Source organism: Thunnus thynnus, chromosome 3 (assembly GCF_963924715.1).
Source record: "Thunnus thynnus chromosome 3, fThuThy2.1, whole genome shotgun sequence".
Lineage (NCBI taxonomy): Eukaryota > Metazoa > Chordata > Actinopteri > Scombriformes > Scombridae > Thunnus > Thunnus thynnus.
The window spans coordinates 31,224,545-31,251,024 of record NC_089519.1 but is presented as its reverse complement, the minus strand read 5'-3'; the positions used below and the strand labels follow the sequence as shown (position 1 = coordinate 31,251,024).

The 26,480-nt window shown below is 39.3% G+C and overlaps 1 protein-coding gene across 3 annotated transcripts; it reads left to right on the top strand.

Annotated features, from left to right (window-relative positions):
• Positions 1-351: 351 nt before the first annotated feature.
• On the top strand, positions 352-25,455 carry LOC137180138 (synaptogyrin-1-like). Of its 3 annotated transcripts, XR_010927914.1 has the most exons (5): positions 356-967; positions 17,127-17,364; positions 20,678-20,823; positions 21,134-21,353; positions 23,541-23,630. XR_010927914.1 is itself a non-coding variant. In XM_067585394.1 (4 exons), exons 1-4 carry the CDS (start codon positions 866-868, stop codon positions 23,754-23,756), a joined length of 702 nt encoding a protein of 233 aa, XP_067441495.1. In that variant the 5' UTR covers positions 352-865; the 3' UTR covers positions 23,757-25,455. The 3 variants fall into 3 exon arrangements, 2 of the variants coding, with proteins under 2 accessions (XP_067441495.1, XP_067441497.1); XM_067585394.1 differs by lacking the exon at positions 21,134-21,353 and having other exon boundaries at positions 352-967; positions 23,541-25,455; XM_067585396.1 differs by having other exon boundaries at positions 357-967; positions 21,134-23,683.
• Positions 25,456-26,480: the final 1,025 nt, after the last annotated feature.

The following is a 26,480-nucleotide window of genomic DNA, read 5'->3' as shown; positions in this document are numbered from 1 at the left end:
CCTGAATAGAAAGGATTTTAGGCCATTTTTAAAAGAGTCTAGGGTCTGTGCTGCCCTCGGATGGTTAATTAATTAATTAATAATTAACTTGGCTAATTGATCTTTTAAAACAGAAATTTTCTTTTAAATTCAGGGAGGCTTTTTCATCAACTCTTGTTATTTTCTTTATGTTACATGTTTTCAACACTAGCACTTTGAGATTCTCTGCGAATGAAAAGTGCAGTACAAATTAAATTTATTATCATTATAATAATTGTAACGTTCTTTAAACGCATTTTAAACGTTATTTAAACGTATTAAATATCAAGTCGTGGTTGTATCACGTTGTTTTCTTCGCCTCCTTCCCCTGGCTGCTGTCTGTTTGGATAAAGAGCCCTTCAGACAAGCGGGAAAGCGCGTGACTCCTTGTGGCAATCCTGTGAGAACAAACGCGCGCCCTTTATAAACGCGTGCGCGTGCTCGTTGTGTGGTTGTTGTACAAATGGTGTTTAGATGAGGCGCGCTCCGGCCGAGGCGTGACAACGGAGGCGCGTTCACGTATTCGCCACCGGCTCCTGTGCGGCGCTGAGAGAGCATCACCAAAACACTGGCACGCAGCTTCCTCTGCTGGGATATCGAGAGAGGACGGCAGGGAATTTAGAGGTTAAATTAGAAACAACAACAGGAGCGGACAGGGTGCGCGCAAAGGAGCGCAGGAGAGACGTGCATCCATCCTCGCAGCAGCAGCAGCAGCAGTAGTAGTAACAGGAGCAGATTCGGGGATTTTCCTTATCGGTTGCCCGGTGCGTCCACACACCCTGTGCCTTTGAGCCAGCAGCGGGGAGGTGAGGAGGACCAGAGAGGAGGCGCAGAGAGGCGGAGGACCATGGAGGGGATGCAGGCATACGGAGCCGGGAAAGCCGGAGGAGCCTTCGACCCCGTCACCTTCTTCCAGCAGCCTCAGACTATTCTCCGCATAGTGTCTTGGGTGAGTGACTGCTCCAGTGAGAGACAGAAAAATAAAACATAAGTTTGTTGGTACTGTAGTAGATTAGATAGTAGCTGCATAGGCCACCTCTGAATATCCACAATTTACTTGTGCGTATGTGAAATGATTTGGATAATGTTCTTTGTAAGTTAATCGTTGTGAGGTATGATAGCCCATCCAAGTTAGAAATTATAAAAATTCCGATATCATCAGCATCATTATGTCACTTCATCCCTTCTTGCATCTCAAATATGCCACTTTTAAATCTTCCTGTTTTGTGTTGATTTGTGTTTGATGTTGTATGCTGGGTTTATATTGAGCTAATGTAGGCCCAGAATGGGTTCTAATCACTGATTTATTTTTTCTTTTGATAACATATTCATTACCAAGTAATGATTTCATAACAAAACCATGTCATAATAACTGGCCACCCTCCCTTCTCCATGGAGGAGGAGCACTAATGAGAAGGAATAGCAACAGTAGGCCACCACTTCCTGGAAGGATTGTAAACAAGTGGCAACAAAAGTCCCAAAAGTCACCAAAACTCCAAGTGGCCACTTCACTCCGATGTGGCATTTAATGGACTAAGGTTACAATGAACTTATGACTGAATGTCTTGGTTGGGTATCTTTGAACCTACATTTGCATTTTGGTATCTAATATCATCTTCATTTAGGACATAGAAGTGATTTAAAAAGGATAGAAGAAGGATATACACCACGTTATATGCCACTAACAGTGGCATAAAGTGAGTTTATAACCTTTGGGCCTGTAGCGCACTAGTTGCAGAAGTACTTCATGATGATTCACAACTCAGAACATTTATATTTGGAAAAATTGGTTCATCTGCAGGAACTTTATTTGCTGGGTGTTTATTGCGTCCAATTTCACCTTTTCATGTTTAAACTTCTTCTCGACTAATGTGTAAAGTCAGTGTTTACATCGGGTAGCATGTTACAGGAAGGCCACTGGTACCAATCTCACTGCTCTACAGTAGGAAGTTGCACTGTTGGGATTATTTCTTATTTATAGGACTGTGTCTGTGGCTGCATGTCCTTAAATAACACTTTCTCAGGTATGCTGAAAGGATACAGAGGCAGGTTTCATGTGGATGGTCTTGCTGGCATGATAGCAGTAAAACAGTAAGATTAAAAATTTATACTTTCAAATGGTGTCCCAAGTCAATAATGAACAGTAACAGGAGCTTTTTGGTGGAAAATGTTTTAAAAAATAGACCAAACTAAAGCCTTAGTTAAACTGTATGTTGCCCAGTATTGACAACAGGACAAAAAAGTTTAATTTTTAGTTATAGTTTACTGTCTAATATTGTGATACTATGTTCCAATTTCTTACCCTTGTGACTAAAGCGTGACTGATACTAAACATAACGTTCACATAAAACATGAACTGTATCATTCAAATATAAACCATGTGAAAGAAGTGTGAAAATAGCTTGTGTGTGTGCCCCGAAGAGGTCGTGAGGAAGAGTCATGTGGCCGTTCGATGCACCATGAACGTCTTCATACTTTACATAAGCATCAGATGTAGGTTTCTCAGAGCTGTGCGGTTGTGTTTTATTGTTATAAGTTATATAATATTATACATCATATTATATTATAATGATGTGATTGACAGCTACATGCAAGGCGACAATGTCGTCTCTCATTTGACATAAACTTTTTGTTGTGTAATATACTGTATATGTCATATGAATAGTGTTTAGTGAATGGCTGTCATTCTGTGAAATGCCACATATCACAACATATTAGCATACTGATACTTGATAAAAGAATTAAAGGATTCATTGATGATCAAAGTGGTTACCTGAGTGATTCATAGACTAACTGTCCCCTTTAACTACACAGTCTGTAGGATGTTGAGCATTAAAGTTTTAGTGCTTCAACAGAAATACAGTAAACTGAAGAAAAAAGACAAGTCTGCATGCTCACACAGGTATGGAGTGACTTTGTGGGCCTTTGTCTGATGTCCCACCCCCCCTTAGGTGTCATCAGAACAACAGCATGTCTCCATAGTAACAGCCATGAGTTGTGATGTTTTGTGTGATGGTGCTAATACCCAGACGGCAGTGGACTGTGTGGGTGGAAACTATCAGCACTTAAAACATTTGGTGAAGGGGGGGGGGTGTCAAATATGTGTGTGTGTGTGCTTATATGTGTGTGCGTTGCATGACCATATTTGGAAAGTATAGATAAAGCAGTTTATGAATGGTGGTTGAGGGTTCTCTGTTCTCTCTCTCTATCTCCCACTTCTTCACTTCTTACAAGGGCTGTATGTGGAGGTGATAATGAGTGTGTGTGTGTGTGCGTGCGTGCATGCATGTGTGTGTGTGTGTGATTCATCCTCAGGGAGTCAGTCCAGTATGTCTCTGATGATGCATGGAGGAGAGAAGAAGAGTTTGTGTGTGAGAATTTTCTGCAGGACTTCATAATAATAATGATAGAATTTATTTTCATTCATTGTTATTATTATTAATTCATTTTTAATCAAATTAAACAGAGTCACCAGATGTGCAAAGTTGAGATGACATCTTTTCCCCCATAGTTCAACTTTGTCTCTGCTTTTAAAAGAGCATTACTTTTGAAGCTTTCTTAATTTATGCTGCTACTCAAGGATTAGAGTTATCACCGGGACAACATCTTCATTTATCAAATCATGATCATGCAGCTAAACATGCTACATGTTTAGATCTGCTTTCTTCCGGTAAAGAAGCGTCTTTACTTTCAGAAGTCAGCGTGCCAAAAGCAGCATTTCTGTCGGCCCGCTGGGTGAATGTGAAGATCAAAGTTCACCGCTGCACTCCAAGAAAAGAAAGTGATATTTTCTGTGTATGTGTGTTTTTGTTCTCTTTGATAGAGTAAGAAGGTTAAAGCAAATATCCACTCACTTTCAGTATGCATGTGTCTGCAGCAGCCACCTCTGTGCACATAGATAGTGATAAACGGATTCTCCTGCATGAACATAGTTCATCTAAGGATTCTCTCTCGCCCAGGAAATTCTTGACTTTTAGGAACACTAGTGATATTTCATAACAGACAATAAGAAATATGACTCACAGACTGATTATCTGCAAGCTAATAAAGTCAAATGCGTATTTAGGAACTGCTGTTCTCAACGTTCGTACATAAGTAACGTGGGTTAACATTTTATATTTAGTTGCTATGGTGTTTAGCATTTCAGAGGTCAGGAAGTTCTGTAATTGGTGAGTAACCGTCTGATATTAGCAACACTGCAATGCAGCACATTCTGTCGGCTCCGTGTAAAACAGGAAGACACACACGCAAATAGTTTGTTAGCGTCTACATGTCAGAATTCAGACACAGGGTTTGAAACTTAGATGCAAGTTGCTTTGTGTGCTTGCAGTAGTCGTGTTTTGTATTTTTGCATTAAACATTTACAAATGAATCTAGAGTAAAACCCAACTTTCTGTCAGTCAGGGTTGCTAATACATTTTGGTATTCGGCTGGTCAGTGTTAGTAACTCCCTAAACTCTTCACTGATTGGTCGACATACTGCGGTAGGGATAGATTTTATTGTCTTGTGTGGTAAACCTCGCCCAGACAGATACTCTTAAGTACAGTATAAAGCAAAGTATGTGATCACATCTACTGAGCTTGTTGTTCTGGCATAAGGACGGTGGTAATGTTCAGTTTGTTGAACATCTGTGCTTTTGCTCATTAAGGTTTGCACTGCTTGATTAGAAGCATATAAACCTGTAATTCTAGTTTACAAGGCTTGTATACTAATTTGGACTCGTGTAAATCTGACATAGAAAAGTCCCACCTCAGCTAGCCACGGCCTGGATGAGTAGAGGCCTGCAGCTCTCACGACAGATGCTGGCAGCACAGGTTGGCGGGTGCAGCGGATTGAGGGACTGGTGGGTGCAGGTGCCGATCGGTGAGCATGAAAAGCGTTGGAAAGAGACACTCAGAGACCTTCAGAGCTCACCACCACCACATCTTTCTCTTCTTGTAAATACAGGCGACATTTGAATTACTGTGCTGGTGTGTTTACAAGTTTTAGCTCCTTAAAGGACCATTTCACCAATTTCCAACCTTATTTCTAGCCATCCAAATAAGGGATATAGTGTGAAAAACACCTGCAGTTATTGCCGATGTCTCTCATTTGACGTGTACAGTGATGTAGTTGGGGGCGAGGAAGAACTACAGGCTATTTCAGCTTGGATTTCTAGTCTCTAGCCTCTGGGTAGCCTGGGGGCATGCTCTGCTCAAAAACAAAACTTCATCGCTCTCTTCGCTTGTATTGCAAATTAGCTACATTTCCAACAGTGAAAATGGCATCCCAAAATATGAATGCAGTGGATCTTATGGACGAGGATACGTTTTACAGTGTTTTACAGAGGTTGGGCGCCAGAAGCTTGCACGCAATGCATCCAGGTACATTTAGGCACTGCTCAGCTTTCTTGGTCAATATAGCACACACTGAGGAACTGACTACATTTACCATCTACACTGGTTGGACATTCACATAAAACGTGGTGAAATTTCCCTTTAACTATTTGACCATCTTCAAATATACGCTTACTGGTTTTCCTACCATTCCAAGTAAACCAGTTTGATATGATTTTCATATGTAAATCTATTTGCAGCCTCTTGAAACTTGCTTGAACATCACTCAAGTCTCCATCATTGTCTGTCAGTGTTACATCGTCATTGCAGTCAAATGCATTGTCAAAGTGCAGTTTAAAGGTATTGTGGTCGTGTATTGTTTTGTACCACACAGAAATAAATACAAATAACTTTGCACACCTGGAACAGTGTGAATGATATATTCAGATTCCTAAAACACAGCAGTGTAGGCTGCAGATCGTTAGATGTGATGTAAAAATATTTGACTTGGGCTTGAAAATGCACGACCGCTGCTTTGGTCTGCTAGGATTGATGGAACATCCATAATTAATAACACGAAGTGACAATTATTGTGGAAATTGACATTCTTTCTTCTGATCAGAGATACAGGTTTCCAAACATTTGATGCAACATGTTCAAGTTATCATTTATCCTATGGGAAATAAGCGTTCCTAATTCTAATACAGCATGAACTTTATCTTATCCCTGTTCTTATTGTTGCTGTTTTCTTGCTTTTATTGCACTGTATGTGTATACTACCTGCACTTTTAACTAAACTCAGTAAACTAAACACTAAAGATGTGAACTGCACTAAAATTGCTGTCATTGTGTGATTTTTGTTTTTGCTTTCATTTGACAGTTTACCGTAGAGACAAACAGGAAACTAGGACGTAAAGGAAGAGGGGGTTGGCATGTTGGACCTGTCATAAAACACATGGAGTTGTAACTTAGTCCAGATTGCAGTTCCACCCATACTTGATTCTGTTATGCTCGGCTTTACAAGATTGAGGAACCATCTGTTTCCTTACAGCAACACAACCTTGTTTTCTGGACTCATCTGATCACGTTCTCACTGATTGCCATCCAGATTCGAACGGTAAAGGTCAGAGATAAAAGGGAGAGCAGAGTTTGTGTGAATGAGTGAGTGTGTAGAACAGAGTGTGGATCTCAGTGTGTCCCGGACTTGTGATTGTGTCTGTCTGTCTCATTGTGTACCCTTGCTACTGCAGTGTCTCTCCTTGAATTGTACTTTGACAAGGTCTCCTCTCTCTCTCTCTCTCTCTTCCTCTCTCTCGTATTACATGAGCAGCTGCTGCCATGGTGATAGCAGCAATCAGGTATCCCCAGTCCAGACCAATACATTGCAGCAGACAATAAACCCACACACACACACACACGCCCCCTCACACACATACACACAGTATATTATATCCTCCAGCAGTGATCCTGTGTTATTCGAGAGTCCAGCCAACTCAATGTTGACTTGTAGTGAACGTCACTTCACTTTATCACATCTATCCGGTTTCACTAATCATTCACTGCAGTTGTTCTCTGTTGTTTTGTAGCTCAAATACAAATATCTAGTGTTCCAATATGGCTGGACTCGTCTGTTATCTACAGTCTCCTGGCATTTATTGTATCATAACACTTTGTGGAGTTGGTATTTCCTTCTGACATCGTTTTTATTTCATCATTTAGCATTTTTGCATTTAGCTGATGCTAATATCTAGAGTTACTTACAGTGAGTGCAACATAAGCTTCAAATCCACAAGGAAGCAATTACTGTAGATCAGGACCACAAGTGAAAAAGAAAACAAAACAGCACAATTCACAAATTTTCTTATCGTATTCCAATTGTTGTTTTAGTTGTAGTGTGGCTTGACATTAGAACATTTGAAATTTCTTAAGAAAGGATGTTAGCAGTTTGGATGGTGCATGTACTACTGTCCTATTTCCCAAGGTTGACACATGACACAAATGTAGAAAAAGTTACAAATTTAACACGTTTGCTCACTGATTTGGACCAACTTGGTTACTGTAGCCTGACTTCTACTTCTGTCTGCATGATGTGTCTGGTGTTTGCTAGCATGTCGACTGATGCGTATCAAATACAGCCAGGGTGTGTACCTTTAACCAAATGTTTTTCATTGCTCAACCTTAACATAAAACTTACTTTTCTGGACTCGATCTTAAGTTTACACATGTGCACTAAAATTACCCGTATCTTCCTTACTTTTTTAAAGTAAATTGAAGAGTCTGCCAATGGTTTCAGGTTATTTTGCTTTTTGCCACAAGCAAAAAACATGTTTTTTTCCTATAACCACTTGTATTTTCTCAATATCAGTGCAGCAATCTGCTTTATTCTGTCCACATACTGAAGCGTAATGGACTTACAGTGTCACTGAAAATTTGTTAATTTGCTTCATAACTGAAGGTGAAATTCATTTCACTTGGTAGTTTTAGCTCATCTTTTCGATATTTTTTATGAGGATGGTTTATTGTCAGATTGTGAACACACTCTGATGAAGGCTGCAGCCACAAAGATCTGGACAAAATGCTGTGCTAGTGCCATGGTCTGCCGTGTCCCTCTGTGTGTGTGTGTTTATTTCTAATGCTGGATTTGGTGTGAGGTACAGTGTGTGAATACCAGGGTGACATGAGGCCGGCTCAATTGTCTGGTCTTTACAAACGATCCGAAAGACCTTTCAGCCGGCACAACAGCAGCTTTAAATCATTCACAACCAGCCAGACTGGACTGATATGATTTAGGCCGACTCAGTGGCCGAGACGGCTGATTGCAGTATGTGTGTGTTGCATGTTGCAGTCACCCAAAAGCCAGAATTTCATATTTGAATTTAGAAGCAGATACGGAGTAAGTAAGGTTGAAAAAGAGAAAGAGTAGCAGAAAGTAAGAGGCATTCTGGAGGAAGCACATGTAATCATGCATGCATGCACACAGTTTCACAAGTGTGCACACACATACACACTTCTGGCAATCAGTATCCTTAATGTGCAATTTGTAAGTGACCCTCTGATGGTCACAAGATCAGAAACCCACGTGGTGTCCCTCACAGTGCTTGCTTTCATCACCGCCAGGAGCCTTGTGATCTGTCTACGGATCAGAGGGGCGAGGGAACCTCCCCACGCACACACACACACATGCACACACACACACACACACACACACACACACACACACACACACACACCTAATGAAGGAGAGTCATATATGCAACCATATCACATGCTCCACTTTTCATGGCAGCTTAGCAGCAAGTTAAGAATGTTTAGGTGCACTGGGTTCAAGTATTCACTGCATTACATTTGTCACACATTTATCAGTGCTAAAAGTCAGTTAATGGTGCATAATTATGGATGTTTTTATCTGCACAAAATGAAAACTAGGAGAGAAACATTCATGAGTATTCCAAAAATGTCCAATTTGTGCAAAAGTCAAAGGTTTTGAATACTTTTAAAAACCAAACATTATCTGGCTTAAGGCATCATTTTCCTGCCCCTGACCTCTAACCCTGTCGTTAAAGTGCTCGTTTATATCCCAAAAAAGCAATGCAATGTTAAAAAAAAAAAAAAAAAGCCGTATCTCCTAGCGATATTGTATTTGATGTGCATGTGAAGGACACGCTTCAGCTTCAGCCGTCGCAAACCCAGCTGAATTTCTGCTGGCAGCCAGAGAAAAAGCTCAGTAATTCAATCTGCTCCCTTCCATGTGACAGTAAATATAATTGTGACCCTGAAGACGGTGTGCGTTTTCAAATCCAGCAAATTAGGTCATGCCAAAACCAATCCTTATTTCAAGTAAGAACATTTGTGTGTGTGTGTGTGTGGGAGTGTGTGTGTGTGTGTCTGGTGTTTGTATGTGTCACTGCAACAGACAGAGAATAAGTAAGGCTGTGGGAAATAGAGGCACATAGAAAAAAAAAAAAACTCCCTAGTGGTGAGTTTATTTCCCAGTGGAGTTTCTCAGGGGAGCATCAGAAAAAAAAAACTGTTACACCACTAAAGTCTAGTGGCCCTGCAGGTCCTGTTGTCCTTGTTAGAGAAAGTGACTGACTCGCTACTGTATCCAAATCAAAAACAGCGAGATAAACAGACCTCCATGTTCAGCAGTGGCTGTTGACTACAGTATATAGTTCACAGTTATAGTATGATGCCAAATTGACTGATACTGGGGTTTTTTTTTTTAAAGATTTCAAGATATGCACTAATACATTTTACAGTTAGAAAATAAACAACAGTACTCTCTGGTGGATAAACTATTTGCCTGCGACACAGTTTTTAAATGATTCTAAATATATTTTAAGCATTTCTATACTGCAGTTTCTTGTCTACTTATCATCTACTTATTGGCTGAAATATACAACAATACCAGTATAACTGCAACAAGCTGGTATCAATGTAACGGCTTTGCTTATTTATTGGTCTAGCTCTAAAGCAAACTATAAAGAACCACTGCAAGTTAGCATTAGCATCTTCAGATACTGACAAGATATTTATTGTTTAGTTAGTTATTGTCCTGCTAATAATTACAATTTTAATTACAATAATTACAATTTTATAATGGGTCAATAATTGCAGTAGGCAATGACATGCCATACATCACATTTAGTATAAATACCAATACCAGTATAACTTCACCAAGCTGGTATCAGTATAACGGCTTTGCTTATTTATTGGTCTAGCTCTAAAGCAAACTATAAAGAACCAAAATGATACTGATTTATAACAAAATATGCATTGGCCTTGTGAAAGAAAATATCTAATTCACTAATTCAGGTTAGCATTAGCATCTTAGTTAGTTATTGTCCTGGTAAGGCATTAATATATGCTTTTTTTATTTTTTTAATCTGTTAACCAAACATGCTGGATCAGGATTATTATCATTATCATTAATATTGACATTAAAAGAAGGCATACAGTGATATATTTTGTGCTGTTTTAAGTTAAACTACTTTCATTCAGTTATTGGATCTATCATGTCTGTCGGGTTAAATGAAGGTTGCGTTCTCTGTGCGGCGCATTTCTAATAGCCAATCAAAGGAATCAAATCAATCGCTGTGAAGCAGGTTGCTGCTGTCAAAAGAATCAACTGAATTGAGTTAGTTTGACAACTTGATCCTCCCATTACTAAAAATAACAAGATCCATTCAATTACACGGGACATAAATATAAGTTTTAAATTTGCTGTAATGCACGAAATGTAATCACGGACAGTGGACGTGCGGGTGTGCATAAGTGAAAGTGCATTAGTGTGCTTATTTGTACAATGAGAGAAAAACAAGAGGGATACAGAGAGTTTTTTGTGTTGTCTGGTTCACTCTGTAGGGTTTGAGACTCATTTCTGGGTTTTCAGGTATCCGTAAAATGAGTTTGGGACATCTGTTTGAGGAGTCTATCAGCACACAGAACATCGTTATAAATCTAAAACCTTAAGAAATTCTTAAACATCTTTATTACTTAGATGTAATCCCCTGTTATGATTAGCTTACCCTGGTTACTTAAGCACACCTCAATGTTTTACAGTGCTTTTGTGATGTATATCTTTATAATCTTATATCCTGAGCAACTTCCACCAGTGTACCAGTATGTATAAGACAGAACAATTCCTCACCAGCTGTGAGGAAATGACTGTTTGTGGTAAGTAAGGAAGCACAAGCTGAAAGCAAGAAACAGTTTCTAAAGAGGCAAATAAAAACACAGACTACTGTTCTTCTCTGTATGTTTTTAGCATAGGTTTTTCTTTTTATGTGACTTTCTATTCATGTATACCATTCTAACATCCAACATCATGTGATTGACTGTGTGTGTGTGTGTGTGTGACTTTATGTTTTCTGACCTGAATCTTAAAGGAAGCCATGCATGTAAAGCAGTGGACAAAGTGCGTGTGTGTTTGAGCTATATGGTTAAATGTGTGTGTGTTGAAGTGTGCTCATTTTTCTCAAGAATGCTCGTGGGCAGAGGCAGGGCCAGTAACAAGGAGAGATGAGAGAAGATGAGGGGGGAGGGAGGGGGGGAGGGAGGAAGGAAGGGAGGGAGGGAGCGATGATGCAGCTGCTCTAAAAATAGCACCGCCTCCATACCCCTTCTGCCCCCAACGCTTCCCTCCGCAATCCCTCCATCTCTTCCTCCCTCCTTCATCATCTCTCTCTCCGTAATGAAAAAGGTTGCAGGTCTGAAGGTAGGGTGGGGGGGGAGAGGGGTGGGGGTGGGGGGGGGTTAGGTATTCCTAACCTCCTCCCCGCATCACAACACATCCTTCGTTCCATGGAGAGAGGTGTGCATGAGGCTAAAGACGGTCCAGGGAGCAGAGAGGCAGAGAGGGGATGGAGGGAGGGCATGCTCGCTAACAAACTGCTCCAGTTCGCCATCGAGACACAGACGCCAAATGCCAGCTCATGTTTCCTCTCTACGTGCTGTAGAATGCTAAAGAGCTCCGTTTAATCTACCTTCGAAATGGAAATGAAGCAATGTTTTTACAGCCTTGTAGCACAAAATGACCATAATATATTGTATCATGGTATACTGAGTCACTTGTACTATCGCTGGTTGTGTGACTTAGAGATTACTTCATCAGGTAGTAAGATTTCCAGCTGTCAAACCTCACCGTCACTGCTCCCGCCCTGCATTTAGAGAGAAAGCTCACATTGCTGAAGGCTAAGCAGACGTGAACGACAAAACTGACAAAAAGTATTTTTTAATCACCGTTTTGCATTTTTAATACATCAAGTCAATGACTTGATGTGAAGGTCAATTATTTCCCTCAACAGAGTGGAAAGTTTGCTCGGCATAAGCACATTTGAAGTCATTATCCAAAAGACAAGTAAGTCAAGTAAAGAACTTAAATTAAGTTTGGTGCAAAACAGTACTTCCCACGCTTCTTATTTTGGCGCCGTCTCTCCTCTCATCTTCTCTAGCACATTCAGAGCTTTCAACTACTTCTCATGATCTTCCTCTGCAGACATAGTTTGCTCAGTTGTCATAGAGATTGCTCGCTGGTCATCATGGGATCTAAGTTTGGAACTTAAAAGTGGTCAAATGAAGACCACAAGATATGATTAAAGGCTAACTGTTAACATATCTTTTGATTGGTTCATCTCGTTACAGGCTTGTAAGATCTACCTTTTTGCTATATTTTGACTCATTTTTTCTCAAAAAAAGCTTAATGGTAGGAATACAGGAACAAACAGCTGTACACTGGGACAGCACTGGGATAAAACAGGGCATGGACAGCGGGGAGTTCCCTCAAAGAATGATACAACATCAAAGCAAGGTGACTACGCAACTTTTCCCCCTCACATGCAGCCAAACGGAGTGTATCTCAGTAACCTCAGTCTCCAAATAATGAACTCTGTCTCAAGTAAATTTAACAGACTTATATTCCGTTTCGGCTGGCGCTTCAGATTTTTGAGCATTGTGTGTTGGCAGTGAAAAATGTAGTTTCCCCCGAGCGTGAAGCAGACAGCGGAAAGACGATGACTGGCTCGAAAGCAGATAAAGAAAGAAGAGTTGAAGTGTAAAAAAAAAACAAAAAAAAAAAAACTGTGCTGTAATCCTCATCATGACTGACATCCCTGCTGTCTCCTTCCGCCCCGGTTGTTGGCATCCATGGTCAGGGCTTGTCAGTGAAAGTGCAGTCTGTTGTGTGCTCTCCTTTTGTATCGCTGTCATTTATCACACAAACACAGACACAACAGCTGGGTAAACTATCCACCAACCCAAGGTTCACTTCAGCTTTCTCTTTCTCAATCACACACACACACATTCAGAATCCATCACTCACCACCGCCGCAAAACCCACACACACACACACATACATACTGCAGACAAACATAAACACACTCAGCCTCTGTCTTATCCAGACCGAACCAGCTCCCTGGAGGTTTGGTCTGAGGGTTTGTCAGTTGGATGGAGTTGTCTGATCCTCTGTTATCAACTGAAGTACAAAGTAGACTGCTACACTGCACTGCAGGGTAGAATACTAACACTGTGGGTGTTTGCATGCGTGCGTGTGTGGTCTCATATTTCTGGCCTCGGAAAGGGGTGTTTCTTATTGGATGCTCACCCCTGTTCGGAGAGGAGAGGAGAGAGGAGGATTAGATGGTATCTTAGTAACCTACTCCTGTTATTGACTCCATTTTGTAGCCTTTTGTATCTCCAGTCCTCCAGGCGAAGGCAGACAGAGAGGAGAGTAGAACGAAAGGAGAAAGGAGAGAGAGAGAGAGGATGAAAGGGCGCAGGAAAGCAGAGAAATGCGGAGGGACGTAGAGGAGCGAGGGATCAGATGCTCGTCATAGTAACCTGCTCCTCCGATTGACTCCATTTTGTCGCTGTCGTCTTCTCTCTCTTCTCGTCCTCTCCGGCTTGTTCCAGCAATTAAGAAAATCAGCGTTAAATTTCAACTCGCCGCCACGCATTTTTTAAATTAAAGACTTGCTTTGAGAAGGATTTCATATGGCTAAGAGGACGGTGTAATGACACCTGATGAATTAAAAGCAGGAGCAGCTACAGCCATAGTTATTGTGTCAAAAACAGTACACAATACTTCAATATGCATGTGAAAGAATTCATTTTCAGTGATAATTTCTGTCTTCTGTCACTTTTTAAACTGTCCTTACATACCAAAATGTCCAATACATGGTCTCCTTTCAAACTCAGCTATAAGTCTAAGTCATCATTTTGTCCATTTAACAAAGTCTTCAAACAAATATTTAGTGATAAATACTGAAAATATAATTATAGAACAGTTCAAAGTTTTATTATTCATCCGCACAAATCCAGCAGAGAAATGTCAGAAACTATCAAAGTATAAAACAGTCTGTTTACATGTAAAGCGAATGAAAAAATGAATAATTCACAGTTACGGTAAAGACATAAATGAGATTCTGTGTGAAATCTCCACATCAGCACTTAACACTGGTTCGACTCTACATGATGTATAAATTAAGTCTAAAAAAAACATGCTTGTGTGTTCACAGACTGCAGAGTGTTGTACAGTACACATGTGGCTAGGGCTGCAACTAGCTATTACTTTCGTTATCAATTATTTTGACAATTATTTTCTCAATTAATGGCTTGTTTTGTCTATAAAATGTGAAAAATGTCCGTTATTACATCTTAGAGCCCAAGGTGGCATCTTCAGATACTGTATATTCTTTTATCCAAAACCAAATATATTCAGTTTACTATCATGTATGACATAAAAGTTTAAATATTCACATTTGAGAAGCTGCAACCAGCAAATGTTGGCATTTTCTCTAAAAAAACGACTTTTATTAGAGATTATTGGACAGATTATTGACGATTATTGGATTATGAGAGTAGCTCGTAGCTCATTTTCTAGCGATCGACTAATCATTGAAGCTCTACATGTGGCGATACATTAGTATCACATACTGTGTTAATATAGGCAGACGCAGCATAACCAGGTTAATGTATATAAAAAGGTTTTGTTTCTAGAAATATGAGGCAATCCTGTCCAATCAGCTCTTTTATTCTCAGATTTCCTAGGTTGGATTGGATGAAGGCTCCGACAGTGTCTTTTTTTAATACTACCACTTGATAGCAATATCAGAAATGTTAAGGTGTGCACTGCCACAAACAGAAATAATAAAAACCAGGCATTAGATGCAAGATTTAAGAAAAGAAATGACAAAATCTTCAAAAATATTGAAAGAGTCTGGTGACATAGAGAAGTAACACCCATGTAATGTATAAATCAGAGCTTAATTAGATATACAGTATAGTGCTGGTATGCAAAGCTCCTACTGTTAAGAACATTATGTGATGCTATAAGAAATATTGACGAGGTTATCAGTATGTGGTCCTATGCCAGTTGTGTCCACAGTGTGAAAAAGGTTAAGGACTCCTATTGTTATTTGCACTAGGGTTAGCTTCCAAGATAATTTGCATCTGTAGTCTCTGGGCAGAAAAATACAACCAATAAGCTCAGGACAACAGCATATCACAATAAAATGTAATGAATAGTCATTTTACAGATGTTGAGGTGCAGTAAAATCCTCAGTTAAAAGGATGCCTTAAATTACAGTTGATGTACTGATTACATTTCCAAAACATATATATGTCCATATTCACACAAGTGGCAACAATGTTTGCAGTAAATATGTCTAATTCACGTCTGTGTGTGTTCAGTAGCTGTCAGACTAAATGGCAGAATAATAGAGAAAGGATAATTTTTCCACAGTCAAACTCCACACTTTAAGAGAAAACCCGGAGGCACGTTAAGCAAAACTGTTGACATGAGGGATTATTCATAAAACTCCCCTGCAGGGTTGTCGTGACATTATGGGCTGAGAGCGTTACGCTGAAGTGTTTTCTTATTCATAAAATTACCCAGCCAGTCTAAATATACCATCTGGCTGTGGCAGGTTGTATTCTTTTGGGCTGTAAAGAGCTTTTATGAGTTACTGTACAAAAGATGCAAGTAGAGAACAGGGTGAAGTGGTGGTGCAAAAACACAAACCTGAGCACAGGGTTCAGATTAGTGAAAAAAACACCTTCCATCCACATATTTATGGACAATGGCAGACAAACACAGTCTTTGTAAAGACAAAAAATAAAATAACACCAATATTTACTTCAAATATTAAAAATACTATCCAGCAAGTATGCATGCAAGTCCTGTAGCATGTTTTGAAATGAAGACATTTGATTTTTGGTAGACATTATTGACCACCATTATCAAGTAATAAATGTTAGTTATACTAGTGTTCAGCTTGAGACAGGATCATTCAGCAGTTGTTCCATTTTGAATTGTTATAGTCCCTGAAAGATGCAAATATATTTTCAGACACTAAGAAAACCCACATAAATGCCTAAATCTTCCTTTTACTAGCATACGTTGTTTGGAAATGTGCTTTTTATTGTGTCATTTGACATCTGTAAACTGATATCCTTAACACACTACAAAAGCAAGTAAATACGTTGGCTGGGTTGTGCTGATCCAAGGAGTGAATGTGATGAAAATGCTGCAGCTTGGAAGCTGGGAAGTATAACAGTCGCTTATCCTGACGTGCATCAAGATGCTGCCAGTGTGTGTGGGCTTACATAGAAAACAATAGATGCAGTTCTTATGTGACGCATGTTATACGTCACTGTTGTGTGTTGCTCGTAACAGTAAAAATGAAGGAAGATAGATCCCTTCTGTCCTTAAAACATATCCTGTTTATTAAAGGAATAGTTTATCATTTTGGTTCAGTTTCAGTTTGCTTTCTTGCTGAGTATTGGATGAGAAGATGAATACCATCATATCTGTCTGATCAGTATGAAGCCAGCAGCTGCTTATTTTAGCTTAGCATAAAGACTGGAAACAGTGGGAAAGAGCTAGCTTCCACAGTGATCACTGTACCTGGCCAAGAAATAATCCTGCACCTAACATCCCCATGAAACCACAATTTGTCCTTTTTACATTTCAGTTTAGGAATAACACAAAGAACATAAAACGTGTTAATTAGTGAGCTTTACAGGTTCTGGTAGGTGACCAGGCTAGCTGTTTCCAGTTGTTATGCTAAGCTTACCGGCTGCGGGCTGTAGCTCCATATTTAACAGACAGATAAAAGAGCGGTAGCAGTCTTCTCATAACTCTCAGCAAGAACATGTATTTCTCAAAATGTCAAAGTATTCCTTTAATGGACTATTTTATCAAAGGGTCTAGGTCTGATAGTAGGACTACCATGAGCTACACATCGCCGCTTTTTCTGTCTTCTACTTATCCCTTCTTCTCTTCTCCTCTGCAGCTCTTCTCCATTGTGATCTTTGGTTGCATCGCCAATGAGGGCTACATCAACCGCCCCAATGAAGTAGAGGAGTACTGCATCTTCAACCGCAACCAGAACGCCTGTAATTATGGCGTCTTTATGGGCTCCATGGCCTTCCTCTGCTGCATCGCCTTCCTGGCTCTGGATGTCTATTTCCCCCAGATAAGCAGCGTCAAAGACCGCAAGAAGGCTGTGCTGGCTGATATCGGGGTGTCAGGTAAACACATTATCTTCACTTACTTTAACTATCTCACAACATAGTGGATAGTTTTTTTCAAAGCATATTGTTTTCTCTTGTTTTTAAGATCACTAAGATTCACTTTTAAACATTTAACACTGAACGAATTGTGTTACATGTTATAATAATCATGTGAACACCAGCCAAGTAACACAATAAAGGAGACGCTATCATATTTTGAGGATGCAGGTAAACATTAATTCTATTATCTCATTTTAATCAGACATATTTCTTTTTATTTTACCAATTTTTTACTTTTTTTGTGCACAACCAAGCAATGCAGTAATCTTTTCTTCCTAAATCACCTCCCTGGACACTTTAAGTAACCTAAAGTAAGGAGAAATATTGACTAGACAGCATGAGCAGAGCGATGGAACCATGAACAGCAGATTAAAGAGTGAGCTGGGGATTGATACAAGTGAGCAGGGGGAAATACGTTTTCAAGTTCTATAGCCCTTTGAAAACAGAATTACAAAGTGCTGAACAGCTTGTAGGTCAATAACACTTAAGGCTAATAAAGTTAATTACTACAAGGCAATCAGAGAGCACATGTCATACCAATGGAGTTTCCAGATTGCTGTAACACTCATTGCTATGTTACAGACGAGTTACAGAAATAGATTTCTTGCCCATGCAAATGTGCCCCCAAGATTAGCACGCCAACCAAATCTCATCAGTCAGTCAGTAGCTCAAGGCCTGACTCATTTCATGGAAATTTGTTCATAAGGTTTTGAGAGATCTCTATTTAGCGCTATAGCTTGTCTATAGAGATGGACTGCAGGACTCACAAGACGGCAATGCTCCATAGATTCCAGATGAATGAATCCATTCAACTGAAATTAAATATGGATGATTTAAAAATACGATTACATAAGAATAAATTATTGAATTTATTCATTTTCTTTCTTGGGCTTTATCGGTCATGTTTGAACTCAGGTCTCAGAATGACCATGAGGCCTGGACTAGGTAATATCTCAGCCATTATGCTTTGAATTACATACAGATAACTATACACATTTCCTGTGATAAAACACCATTTGGGGATTATATTACAGCAGCTGCAGGTACAGTGGGCTTTCCTGTTCCCGACAAAATCTGAGACTCGGTAGGAGGCCGTAACATGACCTAATCAAAAACTGGTAGCAATCACTCCCTGCTGTATCAATCAGAAAGATGGAAAGGCGAAAAGAGAGAAGCACGATCAGTGTGCTAAAAGAGTTTCACCCACCAGTAGTAGATTAATATTAAGTACTGACCTTACTCATTTAATTTTTTTCTTTCTTTTAGTGTCTTTGTAAAGAATTAAGAACTGCAAGGTTGTATAAATATACTGACTACTGAACATTGTGTCCATCAGTTTTAACTTGTTACATGTAGAACAAGATGAAGCCCAAATGCTGTCTACTCTATTATCCTCATGATTCTCAAGTTTAAGATGCAGTATTTTGGAAGTTATCCTACTGTAGGTTATAAGAATTTATTTTCTTTTTTTATGTACAAATTTTTACAGCTAATCAATACCCCACTCTCATAGAAAATATGATCAGTCTTTTCAAACTGTAAAAAAATGACATTTCAGAGAATTGTAGTTTGGTTATAAACTCACCAAAAGAAGAGGAGGTGTGAGAGACGAATAACAGGGGAAAGGAGTACTCCTGTGCCACTAACAAGCCTCAGGAACATTGTGCTTTGGTGCCTCTGACAATGGCTTCCTTCTCAGCTGCACTGCTTCTGCAGTGAACTTGGACGTGATGACAACATAGTCAAGTGTTGAGTTGGTTAATGAGGCCATTCCTGTCACAGACAAATATTCTCCTTCCCTGTTTTTATTACTCACACACTCTGTCTCTTTCTCTTTATACCACCATATCTATATTGTAATATGAGATGCTCTGTGCCATACTGAAGCGAGGAAATGACTGGTACACCTGGATGTTTCTGATTTAACCTTATCCTCAGTCTCCCTGTCTGCCACAGTTCCAACTGCAGTACATGTGATGGGATGATGTTTGAGTTCCCTTAATATGATATGTCTTCCACTGGTTGCAACCAGCTTGCAGGAGGTTTTGTGGGTATTTCCTGGTGATTGTCTACTCATTATACATATGGCGTTCCACAGGGGTCAAGCCTAGGCCCCCTGATGTTTTCATTTGATAGTCTCTACAATATTCTTTATTGTTATTTTGATGATATACAATTTTATTTCCCACTTTAGACCTCAAACTATAGCAGTTTAGCTTTCCTGCCCTGTCTTTCCTATTGTTAGTGTCAAGCAATATTATATACAGACAGGTGACAAATTAAAGGAAAACCCGGTACAGGTCTGAATGCTTGACCCCTACAGTGAGGGGATCTGGTGGCTCTGTTATGCTGTGGGGGGCATTTTGCTGGCATGGTTTGGGTCCACTTGTCCACTTAGAGGGAAGGGTCACTGCAAATCAATACAAAGTTGTTCTGAGTGATCACCTTTATCCTATGATGAAACATTTCTATCCTGATGGGAGTGGTCTCCTCCAGAATGACAATGCCCCAATTCACAGGACACAAGGGGTCACTGAATGGTTTTGTGTATGAAAATGATGTGAATCATATGCTATGGCCTTTGCAGTCACCAGATTTCAACCCAATTGAACACCTATTGGAGATTTTGGACCAACGTGTTAGACAGAGCTCTCCAACACCATCATCAAAACACCAAATGAGGGAATATCTTTTTGAAGAAAGGTGTTCATCCCTCCAGTAGAGTTCCAGAGGCCTGCAGAATCAATGCCAAGGCACATTGAAGCTGCTCTGGTGGCACATGGTGGCTCAACACCTTACCAAGACATTTTATGTTAGTTTTTCCTTTAATTTGTCACCCGTCTGTATATGTAACCCAAAATCAAACTTTTCTCAGAGAGCTTTACAATATATGCGATTCAGATGAATTCAGAAAAAAAACCTCTAAAACCCAATACTGGGTGTTCAATAGCTTTCTCCTGTTTAGTACAGGCAATTGTACTAAACAGAATTAGCAATTTGGCTGCTAATTATTGTCAGTGCAAACATGGGCACATGTAATCCAATTTGAAACTGGTGGCTTCAAATCTGTGTTAATTGATTCTTACTTTGTTGTTTGTTTCATTTAGTACAAACATGGTCCTCTATAATTCAGTTATTATTATTATTATTATTATTATTATTATTATTATTATTATTATTATTATTATTATTATTATTATTATTACTAATAATAATAATAATAAGAAGAAGAATATAATTTTAATTATTTTCCCACTGTGTCTCTTTCCAGCATTCTGGTCCTTCATGTGGTTTGTGGGTTTCTGTTTCTTGGCCAACCAGTGGCAGGTGACCAAGCATGACGACAACCCACTAAGGGAGGGAGGAGACGCTGCCCGAGCAGCTATCACCTTCTCCTTCTTCTCCATCTTCACCTGGGTAAGGGCATCCACTACTCATTGGTCCACACTAAAATAAAACATCATGTAACACCGTCCATAAGGTGGATGTGTTCATTTAAAAGTTGGTATGGTGCTATGGATGAGGTACAAAACACTCCAAAATTGTGGATCATGTTCTATTTCCTCCTTTACTTGCCAATATAGCCAATGAGCTATATAAACGTGTATTCCTTGACTACCTTCCCTTCCCCCATCTTCCTTTTGGTTAGTGTGTGGTTGCGTGTGAACATTTTCATTTTTATTTGTGTACATGTGAACTCATGAGTGTATGGATATTGTTCCAACAGGGCGCCCAGACTCTTTTTTCTATGGAGAAGTTAAAGAATGTGTCGTTTGAAGAGGAATACACCAAGCTGTTCCCCCCTCAGCCTCATCAACCTCTTGTCTGACTCTTCTCTTTCTCATGCCCCTTCTGCATTAACCCTCTGCAATTGGTTCATCATACTCCTGTTACGTGACTGTGACTGCACTTGTTTAAGGGCACCCTTAACATCGATATTGCTGGAAGTGAGTGTATTTGTAAGGCAGCAGTAAGAATAACAGTTGTACCATCAATGTTGCCAGTAAGATGTAGCTCAATGTTTTTGCCTGCTGTAGTTAAATAACTTATTTCATGATCCAAGCAGATTATGATAATGTATGTGCAGGTGGGTTTATTCAATGGCTGAATCAATATCTATGACTCAACAATTACATTGCCAAATGCTGAGATCTCTGGCCTTAAACACATATTTGAATACCTGTAATCCATGTTGGAATGAAAGCTCCCTGCCCACTGGAATTTTAAAATGCTTCTAACCAAAAACTAATGTTACATATTTATGTAGATGTCTTTTTATATTTTGATAAAAATAGAGGTCAAAAGCTAAAGAAAAGCATACAAACTTTCTTGGATATATTTGGTTATTAAAGGATAAGACTGTTGATTTTCTGTATTCATCTCATTGTCAACAAATCTCATGTGCAGAGCCAAACCAACAATGAATTGATCGTCTTTTTAGACAACAACAGAGGTCTACAGCACAGAGGAATAAGATATATCAGGCTTTGGATGCACACAATAGTCGTACTGTAAGTAGGATCAAGTCATTGTTAGTTCAGCTCAGCACATGAGATTTGTTGACAGTAAGAAAAATATAGAAAATCCTTTAAATTCTAAGATGTTTACTCACAGAACCTTCTGTGTTCTCCATCTACCATGTGGTTTTCTGTTTGGATATTTGGCCAGTTTTTTACTTCATATTAAGATCAGACATGTCGGCAATTTGCTACTGAGATAACTAGGTGTAGGACAGGTGCACATTCTGCCCGGCTGTGGCTTCATCATCAAATCTGGTGCCCTTATACAAGTTTGTCTCAGTTTAGAGGATAGGCTACTACTCCTTTCTCTCATCATTAGCGTGAAGGTTTACAGAATGATTGGTACTGTCTTTTTGCTGTAGAGGGCATAATTGTCAAGGGGAGAGTTTTCAAACAGTTTTTGTTTAAAATGTAAAACTCTGAGTCTTTGTAATGAATTTTTCTACATTTGTCAAAGTGCATTGCTTAAAATTTGGTTGTAAAGGTTTTGTATTTCTGTCTTTTGATGAAACTACATTCAAAGCCTTATCTTCTCTCACTTGACACCATAGATTATTTTTTCCAGTTTTGTGTATAGTCGTGCTTTCACTTTTTCTATTATCTTATTAAGTTTAGTTGGTAGATTTGGTGTTTTTATAGCTTTTTGACATTGGCTTAGTTTAGGCAGGCAGTTTTAAAATAATTTAATTGAAGTATCAAACTGTTTTATTGCACATTCATCAGATTTTTATGGCCTGTAACTGTGCACGTTATTGAGTCATAAATAAGTTTTATTACATGAGTACTTCCATATCCATATTGACAAAACTCATTACCTAACATGCATCATTTAAGTTCAAATGGTTCAGTCCATAAGATCAAATAAGGACAATAATTCCATTTTTTCAAAAAGTTTGACTTGTTTTTATTTTATGCAATCCTTCAACTTGAATGAAAATTAGATGGACTTAAACTGTCCATTTCCAATGTAGAGACATACTGACAAGACAGAAGAGTGTTGTACCAGACTGAGAGAATCAAAAGTGTTCAACTAAAGTCGATGTGTCTGCAACATCTGATCGAGCTGAGACACAACAGTAAATAAAATCTCCTCCTGAAACCTTTCAGCACTCAGAGCTTAAATCATCCCCAACTCTGTTTGTGGTTTTCTCTCTGTACTGTGTGTGAGTGTCTGTGTTTGCTCCGTCTACCCGTGGTATAGCTGGCTTTTATCCCCTGTTGTCTTGAAACATCTCTAATTATCTACAAAAGTGAAAGCCTCAGCTGTTTAATAATGCACACAGACTCTGTTTCATTGCACTGTACCTGTCCCAGTGATGCTGAGGTGGTGTTTCTCTTTATGGAGCCAAACAATGGATGAAATTGCCTTTTTTTATAGTACCGCCTTGGAACTAACTTGCTCTGACTAACTAAATGACTCCCTCAAACTATCTAATAAGCTTCACAAGCTTTCCAGCAAACTAATCAATGTTTCCTTCTCTCTCTTCTCCCAAAACCTCTGCTGTAACACTATTACATCTCTGCTTCAACATCTATCTTCACGCCATTCATCCATCTATGCATCCTCTTCCTGTCCCCCCACATCCCCGATGATCTATCCTCTCCATCCCCAAGGCGGGCCAGTCCTTCCTGGGTTTCCAGAGGTACAAGCTGGGGGCCGACTCAGCCCTCTTCTCCCAGGAATACACGGACCCCAGCCAGGACGCAGCCGGAGCCCCCTACACCTCCTTCGGTGGGGACGACCTGGAGAGCCCAGGGGGAGGAGGGGGCCAGGCTAACAGCGATGGGGCCTTCGACGGCACCGGAGGCTACCAGCGCCAGGACTACTGAGATATTGGGGGTAGAGGATCTGGGTGAAGTTGCCCATAGTTTCTAATTTAGAGTGGGGTTTGAATTGTTTCTATCATTATTTACACTCAACATTTAGCTGGTAATCTTAAGCCAATGTGACCTATAGAATTTCAGTCATCATAGGAGATTTTATACCCATGACATTTCAGTTATTGGACTGATTGTCATCTGTTTATGAAGGTAAAATTAATCTCTAGGTCAGAAATTTGGGCAACTTTCCAGATTTGGGGAAAGACAGGTAACAGCTAGGAGTGAGACCAGATGTCACCAAGGTATGAGCTTGCTACTAGAACAATAGAAGGGGGCTTTGGAGATTGACGGGAAGGGGTTTTGGGATACAGAGACCCCAGACTTCGGGTCTGGTTGGAGGTGTCAGGGAGGGTTTAAGGAGCAAACTGGGCGGGAAGAATCGGGAGGTCAAGAGTTTGCAGAAAAGGTCACCATGTAGCAGATCAGTGCTCGTGACCACTTTGCCTTCATCTTCTGAGGTCTGCTGTCAGTCAGCAAAATGACTGCGATCAGTGTTAGTTGAAACACCCTCAAACACACACACACACACACTACAAACACACACATGCAAGCACACATTCACAGCATATCGATTTCAAACAGATACAACACGAGTTTCTGCTGACGAATCTCCTTAGAGGTGCATTACAGGATATCAGTGCAGACAAACAAGCAACAGTGCTATAACTGGCAACTAATCCCCTCAACCGTTTGTGTGTTTGTGTGTATTGAAAGGTCTCCTTTGGGGTTTTTTTATGTGTGGGTGTGGGGCGGTGTGTGTTTTCTTGTTTTCCAGAAGAACCCGCTTTTTCTTCCCTCGATTGTTGCCTTAGTGCTGACTGCCAAGCAAAATCCAATGAACACAGGGCAACATATATCCAATATGCACAGTATCACAGTTCTCTTTCGGCATCTTTTGGACAAAAGTATGGCTAATTGTTTTGTTTTTGTCTTTAAACACGTAAAAACTCCGAACAAAACCAAGCATTTGTCATCATCGTTGAGCAACCCAAATTACACAAAAGTTTCAGTTTCAAGTCGGCAGGCCTACAGACAGAGAACTCACTTCACTGAAGAACTGCAGGTTATTTATCTATTGTGTTTTTCACTTGTTTTCAACAAATCTATAGATGAGGCAACCATGAACATCCTGAGGATTTATGTACATGCATTGCTTCATTTTCTGAAAGAATAAAGTATATCTATCTCTCTATAAATATATGTAAATCTATAATTCAGTATATTAGAGTGTTTGAAAAAAAAAGATTATGCTTTATTTTAGGGCATTATGCTAGTTCTGTATAAAAAAGAAAAGACAAAAGAAAGATCTATGGTCTGTTGAGTGTTATTGTGATAAGATATATGGTGAGGTCATCACCATGCCTCATCCTTTATGTTGCTTTCAGGGTAAGGAGATGCTTTTATTTTGGGATAATAATACTAATTATAAACAAATACAGCAACAAAAATGTGACCAAATTATCAAAGTATATATGCACATATATACTTTATACTGTATTATCCGTGTAGACGTAGAAACGTGTGATGTTCCTCTGTGAAATCCGTTCAAAAAGCAAAGTAAGATTTAAGAAAAAGATTGTGTACAAATCTATGTTTTTGATGTGTTCGATTTTAACCAATAAAAATAAAGAAAACACTGATAAAGATATGAATGTCTGGTCTGGGATTTTTTGTATTTTATTGTCACATTTTCACTGCCTTCTGTTTTTATGATTTAAAAAAAACTACCAATATTCCATAGAGGTGCTGAAAAATTTAGAAATTTATGATCAACTTTTGGCTTCTTAGTTTACACTGGTGTGTGGGAGGTAATGTATCTGCCATACCACCTTACATAATCAAACAACAACAGCCAACAGCCGGGCATGAGCAGTGGTTGGCCTTTATGTCAGTGTCATGCCATAAACCGACAACGCCTCATGTATTTTCTTATTAAAGAAATATGTATGTAGTTTATTTTTGCATCAATAAAACTGGATTTTTTAAACAGGATCCTATATATGTGTCCTATACATACAAAAAAGTGTCAAGGAACAAAAATACTGCAGATACAGACTCATGTGTTTGGAGTCCAGTAGTGATACTAAACAGGCTGCAGTAAAATATAGAAATGTGGTGCATGTCTCCCTCCACTGGCAAGACATGTCCCTACACTCATATATTATAATAGTATTGTATATATAATATACAATATACATTGTATATATAATAAGAAAAAGGTTTTTTCTCCGCCTTATAAGAAAGTTGGTATTTTTTATAATAAGACATGTTTGTAAATCCCTTCTGATTGCATATGCTAACTCCACTGCCAGAGTTTTCAAATATGAAAAGGTTGGAGTGCAAAAGTGAGTGAGGCTTTTCAATAAGGTGTTAATTGACATTGGATTAAAAAAAAAAAAACAGACTAAACAAAGTATAAATCTAGTTTCATCCAAATGTTGGCATTTGCACACTACCAGAAATACTTTATGGAAAATCAATATCCAGAATGTATTGCAACAGTGCAAACTTCAACCCAAATTATTATTAGGCCTAACTGGTGGGTGGAGTAAGTAAAACTTCTCTAAGTTGACCTATTTTTATCTACAGGAAACTTCAAATGTGAAAGAGACAAAATGACAGAAATTATGCAATTACAAGACATGCGCCAGAAACATCTGGTTGCAATAAATT